This window comes from Sardina pilchardus, chromosome 16, assembly GCF_963854185.1.
Source record: "Sardina pilchardus chromosome 16, fSarPil1.1, whole genome shotgun sequence".
Lineage (NCBI taxonomy): Eukaryota > Metazoa > Chordata > Actinopteri > Clupeiformes > Clupeidae > Sardina > Sardina pilchardus.
Window position 1 is genome coordinate 30,987,607 of NC_085009.1, and position 7,312 is coordinate 30,994,918.

At 48.4% G+C, this 7,312-nt stretch overlaps 1 protein-coding gene across 2 annotated transcripts in view; it reads right to left on the minus strand.

The window, feature by feature from the left end:
* Positions 1-309: 309 nt before the first annotated feature.
* LOC134059854 (NLR family CARD domain-containing protein 3-like) overlaps positions 310-7,312 on the minus strand; it is a 24,021-nt gene continuing 17,018 nt past the window's right edge. For both annotated transcript variants that reach the window (XM_062516381.1, XM_062516382.1), the window contains 2 exons: positions 2,304-2,477; positions 310-673 (listed from right to left, as the gene is read on the minus strand). In XM_062516381.1, the coding sequence (XP_062372365.1) occupies positions 490-673; positions 2,304-2,477 (358 nt within the window). In that variant the 3' untranslated portion in view covers positions 310-489. The remainder of the gene's footprint in view (positions 674-2,303; positions 2,478-7,312) is intronic.

Sequence of the window (7,312 nt, forward strand, 5' to 3'; positions counted from 1 at the left end):
CAGTGGGTCCAGGATGGAGGGCATCACCCAGCTCTGGTCCCATTGGTGGGCACCCTGTGTGTGTGTGTGTGTGTGTGTGTGTGTGTGTGAGCAGTGGGTCCACCCTGCGCCCACAGCACCCAGATCACCGTGGGCAACCCCACACACAGCACCCAGATCACCGTGGGCAACCCCACACACAGCACCCAGATCACCGTGGCAACCCCACACACAGCACCCAGATCACCGTGGGCAACCCCACACACAGCACCCAGATCACCGTGGGCAACCCCACACACAGCCTAATAAATGATTAACAAGGCTTACCAATGAACTTAACATGTCACCACGTGTTTTTATTGAAAACATTCTTTATACAATATTACTCACAATTTTCATATTTACATAAGTCACTTTAAAACATATAACTTCACATATGAATGTGCTGCAACACTTAGTTATGCACAGTGTAAAAACATGATTCAGGTGGAACACAACAGGATGGACTCATTAGAGTTCATATATTTCTATATGTTTACAGTTTGGATGTGTCTTCAGTTCAGAGAGCAGCTGCTGTGTTGAGGGTCCAGGATGATTCCCCCACAGATGGAGCTCTCTGAGGGCTGATGGGTTTGATCTCAGTGCTGATGCTAAAGCTCTGAAACCTTCATCTGTTATACTGCAGTTCCACAGGCTGTAGGAGAAAGAAGGAAACACTTCATCAGATCAGCTGAAGGACACACACAGACCAAAGGGGGAACCAGTTATTATGTGTGTGTGTGTGTGTGTGTGTGTGTGTGTGTGTGTGTGTGTGTGTGTGTGTGTGTGTGTGTGTGTGTGTGTGTGTGTGTGTCTGTGTGTAGTCTAAACAAAGAGGGCAGCAGTTATTACCTGGGACAACAATAAAATGTGTATATAGATTGTGTTATGGAGTGTGTATGGAGTTTGCAATGGAGTGTGTATGCAATGTGTATGGAGTGTGTATGCAGTGTGTATGGAGTATGTATGGAGTGTGTATGCAGTGTGTATGGATTGTGTATGGAGTGTGTATGTATGGAGTGTGTATGGAGGGTGTATGGAGTGTGTATGGAGTGTGTGTGGAGTGTGTAATGGAGTGTGTGTGGAGTGTGTGTGGAGTGTGTATGGAGTGTATGTAATGGAGTGTGTATGGAGTGTGTGTAATGGAGTGTGTATGGAGTGTGTAATGGGGTGTATGGAGTGTGTATGGAGTGTGTGTGGAGTATGTATGGAGAGTGTGTGGAGTGTGTGTGGAGAGTGTGTGGAGTGTGTATGGAGTGTGTGTAATGGGTGTGTGTAATGGAGTGTGTATGGAGTGTGCAATGGGGTGTATGGAGTGTGTATTGAGTCTGTGTGGAGTGTGTAATGGAGTGTGTGTGGAGTGTGTATAGAGTGTGTGTGGAGTGTGTATGGAGTGTGTAATGGGGTATGGAGTGTGTATGCAGTGTGTATGGAGTGTGTAATGGAGTGTGTGTGCAGTGTGTATGGAGTGTGTATGGAGTGTGTAATGAAGTGTGTATGGAGTGTGTGTGGAGTGTGTGTGGAGTGTGTATGGAGTGTGTATGGAGTGTGCGTGGAGTTTGTATGGAGGAATGTATGGAGTGTGTGTGGAGTGTGTAATGGAGTGTGTGTGGAGTGTGTAATGGAGTGTGTATGGAGTGTGTATGGAGTGTGTGTGGAGTGTGTATGGAGTGTGTGGAGTGTGTATGGAGAGTGTATAGAGTGTGTGTGAAGTGTGTATGGAGTGTGTGTGGAGTGTGTATGGAGTGTGTGGAGTGTGTATGGAATGTGTATAGAGTGTGTGTGGAGTGTGTATGGAAGAGTGTGTAATGGAGTGTGTGTGGACTGTGTATGGAGTGTGTATGGAGTGTGTGTGGAGTGTGTGTGGAGTGTGTGGAGTGTGTTTGGAGTGTGTATAGAGTGTGTGTTGAGTGTATGTGGAGTATGTAATGGAGTGTGTGTGGAGTGTGCATGGAGTGTGTATAACATTAAACTAAATAAATTACATCAAAAGACATGGTGTAATGAGTGAAATGAGTCAGTGGTGTGTGTGTGTGTGTGTGTGTGTGTGTGTGTGTGTGTGTGTGTGTGTGTGTGTGTGTGTGTGTGTGTGTGTGTGTGTGTGTGTGTCTGTGTCTGTGTCTGTGTGTGTGTGTGTGTGTGTGTGTGTGTGTGTGTGTGTGTGTGTGTGTGTGTGTGTGTGTGTGTGTGCGTGCGTGCGTGCGTGCGCGCGCGTGCGTGCGTGCGTGCGTGCGTGTGTGTGTGTGTGCGTGTGTGTATGTGTTATTTGGTCTTGTGATACTCACTGTAGTGTCTCCAGTTTACAGTTGGGATCCTCCAGAAGAGAAGAAAGATGCTTCACTCCTGAGTCTCCTGCTTTATTCCCACTCAGCTCCAGCTCTCTCATGTGTGAGGGGTTTGATCTCAGTGCTGATGCAAGAGCTCTGAAGCCTTCCTCTCCAATACTGCAGTAATCCAGGCTGTAGAGAGAAGTAGGAGAAATATGTCATCTTCATTTCCTTTAGGACAATCAACATTACTGTCACATTTACAATACTCTTTGTGTGTGTGTGTGTGTGTGTGTGTGTGTGTGTGTGTGTGTGTGTGTGTGTGTGTGTGTGTGTGTGTGTGTGTGTGTGTGTGTGGCCCACCCATGCCACCAGACCTACTTCATCATGGCGAAGATAGTGCTACTGGGGTGAGCGCACCCCCTATAGCACTTTAAAAAATTATTTGCGCAGGTATCCACCTCTGACCACGGTGAACATTACCTGGATCTACACCTGGTTGAAGTCTGGCGGCGATGGGGTGTCTGATGACGGGGGCAGGTTTGAATAGACTGGGAGCTCTTAGTCAGAGTCCTGCACGTCAGCGGCACAGGCTAAAGGTCGCTAACAGCTGGGAATGAGTGGCAGCTGTTCTCGGCAGACCCCTGTGCGACTGAGCAGCCCTATTTAGGGACCGCACTGCTCACCTCAAGCTGAGGAAGGGCCTAGAAAAGGTGGCCTAAAAAATGTCCACTCAACTCACGCCTGGACAGGATACCGCGCCTGTCGGGCATTCCACTTCTGCGGTCGAAACAAAAGAAATAAATCTTGCAGCCTTAGACTGGCAACCTGGAACGTAAGAACTCTCTTGGACTCCTATGGTAGGTCTGAAAGGCCCCATAGAAGGACAGCTCTGGTCGCAGCCGAGCTGAGCCGATACAATATCGACATTGCTGCCCTGAGTGAAACCAGGCTCCTTGATGAGGGGTCTCTAACAGAGGAGGGCATGGGTTACACCTTCTACTGGAAAGGCTATCCCCCTGGTGGACAACATCTGCATGGTGTGGGACTGGCTATCAAGAACACACTACTGCCAAGACTCACCGAAACACCTGTCGCCATCAGTGAAAGACTGATGTCCCTCCGTATTCCCCTGGTGAAGAACCGCTATGCCACTCTGCTAAGTGTGTATGCTCCAACTCTACCCTCTGACAAGGAGTCTAAAGACTCTTTTTACCAGACACTGGATGAGGCTCTCCACCAGATCCCAAAAAACGACAAGATCCTCCTGCTTGGGGACTTCAACGCTCGTGTTGGGAAGAACAGTGAAATATGGAAAGGAGTACTTGGCAGGCATGGGGTCGGTCAGGCCAACTCAAATGGCATGAGGTTACTTACCCTCTGCTCTGAGCACAACCTGACCATAACAAACACCATCTTCCAGCAAAAGACCAAATACAAAACATCATGGATGCACCCTCGTTCCAAACATTGGCACCTGATTGATTATGTCATCGTGAGACGTTGTGACATCAGAGACATTCTCATAACCCGTGCCATGAGAGGGGCAGAATGCTGGACAGATCACCGCATGATCGTGACCAGGGTCCTCCTTCAAGTGCGCCCCCCCCTGCGAAAACGTGGACCCAGCAGGAGGCGTTTAGACTGTGTCCGCCTGGAAGACACCACTACAAGGAGTGAGTTTCGTCGCTCCCTGGCTGAGAAACTAGGGGAGCTAGAGCTCCTCCTGAGGGGTGCAAATGCCACAGAGCCGCAGTGGACCTCTATTACTGCAGCCCTTCATGAAGCAGCAGCCCAAACAATCGGCTATAAGAGCAAGAACCATCAAGATTGGTTTGATAACAACTCAGAGTCCATCCATAATCTATTAAGCAACATGCACAAAGCACATCAGCAAACCCTAAAACAACCCTTATCCAGCACTGCCAGACAGCAATGGCAGAAAGCTCGTCGGGAAGTGCAGAGAACTCTGCGGACCTTACAGAACAAATGGTGGATGAAGAAGGCTCATGAAATTCAGACATTCGCTGACAGAAATGACATGCACAACTTTTACAATGCAGTCAAATCCATCTACGGCCCAACAAGTCACTGCATCACTCCCCTGAAAACAGCAGATGGGCTCATAATCCTGAAAGACCAGAATAGCATTCTGGAGAGATGGGCTGAACATTTTAACACCTTACTAAATCAGGACTCTGATGCTGACTATACCATCCTGGATGAATTGCCTGAATTTCCCATCATTGACAATCTCCAACCTTCCTGGAGGTTCTGTCAGCTATCCGCTCCCTGAAGAACAACAAGTCTCCTGGCTCTGACAATATTCCTGCAGAACTGCTAAAACAGGGAGGGTATCTCTGCACAAGAACACTACACCAGTACATCACCAAGGTTTGGGCTGATGAGAACATCCCACAGCAATGGAGAGATGCCAGTATTGTTACCATATATAAAAAACAAAGGGGATAGGGCCATCTGTGGAAACCATAGGGGCATATCACTTCTTGCTGTGGCAGGCAAAGTCCTGGCCAAGGTGATGCTACAGAGGCTGATCAATAACATCACAGAGTCTATGCTACCAGAGTCACAGTGCGGGTTTAGAAAGAATAGGAGCACAGTTGACATGGTCTTCACAACCCGGCAACTTCAGGAAAAGTGCAGGGAGCAACATGAAGACCTGTTTATGGCGTTTGTGGACCTCTCCAAAGCCTTCGACACTGTGCAGAGAGATCTCTTGTGGGAAGTCCTCCACCGGATTGGATGCCCCACAAAGTTTGTCAACATCCTCCGTCAGTTTCATGATGGAATGACTGCTAAGGTAACAATTGGAGGTCAACAGTCAACCCCTTTCCCGGTGCGCACAGGGGTAAGGCAGGGGTGTGTACTGGCACCAGTGCTTTTTAACATCTTCCTCATATGTGTCACCCAGCTTCTCCACAAGGAGATTGAAGTCAACAGCGGGGTGACAGTAGCATATAGACTGGATGGTAACCTCTTCAATATCAGGAGGCTGCAGGCAAAAACCAAACTGCACAGAGAGAGGGTACTTGAGCTGCAGTATGCAGATGACTGCGCCCTCATATCTCACTCTCCACAGGACCTCCAGACTGTCCTAAATGCAGCAGTGAGGGCATACAGCAGGATGGGGTTGACCATCAACACCGCCAAAACAGAGGTAATCTGTCAATGGAGTGGCAGCATCCCACCCACACCACCCATTTTCACTGTTGCAGGTGAAAAACTGTCAGTTGTTCCATCATTCAAATACTTGGGGAGCATTATCTCTGAAGACAATAGTATCGACAACGAAGTCCAAAACAGAATCAATCAAGCATCAGCTGCCTTTGGGAGACTCCGACGGCGAGTTTTTCAGAACAAGAACCTTCATCTCAACACAAAAATCTGTGTCTACCAAGCGGTCTGCATCACCACCCTCCTCTACAGTTGTGAAGCCTGGGTTACTTACAGCCGCCACATCAAGTCCCTGGAACACTTACATATCAGCTGTCTACAGCGCATCCTGGGGATTACTTGGCGTGACAGAGTGCCTCACACTGATATACTCAGGAGAACAGGCTGCAAGAGCATTGAGGCCACCATCACCCAGCACCAACTGCGGTGGCTGGGGCATGTGATAAGGATGCCCTACAACCGTCTGCCCCGCAAAGTTTTATACGGCCAGTTACACCAAGGCCATCGCTCTGCTGGAGGCCAGAAGAAACGCTTCAAAGACCAAGTGAAGACAGCGCTTAAGAAGTGCAAAATCAATCCAGGGGACCTGGAGAGCATGGCTGCTGACCGCAACATCTGGCGGCAGCTATGTCTAGATGGGACCCAAGCACTGGAGGAGGAAAGGACAGTCAGGAGACAGCAAAGACGGCTCAAGAGGAACACATCCACGAATGCCAGTGACACCAACACCATGTTTACATGCCCCACCTGCAATAGAGCTTGTGGATCCAGGATTGGACTATTCAGCCATCAGAAAACTCACCGTTAAAAGTCAGATGTGGACGTCATCATCGGATTCGATGGACAACCACAAGCAGCAAGTGTGTGTGTGTGTGTGTGTGTTTGTGTGTGTGTGTGTGTGTTGTGATTGTGTCGTCTAAACAAAGAGGGCAGCAGTTATTACCTGGAACAACATTAAAATGTATAGATTGTGTTATGCAGTGTGTATGGAGTGTGTATGGAGTGTGTATGGAGTGTGTGTGGAGTGTGTATGGAGTGTGTATGGAGTGTGTATGGAGTGTGTATGGAGTGTGTGTGGAGTGTGGATGGAGTGTGTATGGAGTGTGTATGGAGTGTGTATGGAGTGTGTGTGGAGTGTGTATGGAGTGTGTAATGGAGTGTGTATGGAGTGTGTATGGGGTGTGTATGGAGTGTGTATGGTGTGTGTATGGAGTGTGTATGGAGTGTGTATGGAGTGTGTGTGGAGTGTGTGTGGAGTGTGTATAGAGTGTGTGTGGAGTGTGTATAGAGTGTGTATAGAGTGTGTGTGGAGTGTGTAATGGAGTGTGTGTGGAGTGTGTATGGAGTGTGTGTGGAGTGTGTATGGAGTGTGTATGGAGTGTGTATGGAGTGTGTGTGGAGTGTGTATGGAGTGTGTGTGGAGTGTGTAAAGAGTGTGTATAGAGTGTGTATGGAGTGTGTATGGAGTGTGTGTGGAGTGTGTATGGAGTGTGTATGGAGTGTGTATGGAGTGTGTAAAGAGTGTGTATAGAGTGTGTGTGGAGTGTGTGTGGACTGTGTGTATGGAGTGTGTGTGGAGTGTGTATGGAGTGTGTATGGAGTGTGTATGGAGTTTGTATGGAATGTGTATAGAGTGTGTATGGAGTGTGTGTGGAGTGTGTGTGGAGTGTGTGTAATGGAGTGTGTGTGTGTGTGTGTGTGTGTGTGTGTGTGTGTGTGTGTGTGTGTGTGTGTGTGTGTGTGTGTGTGTGGGTGTGTGTGTGTGTGTGTGTGTGTGTGTGTGTGTGCTATTTGGTCTTGTGATACTCACTCTAGTTTCTTCAGTTTACAGT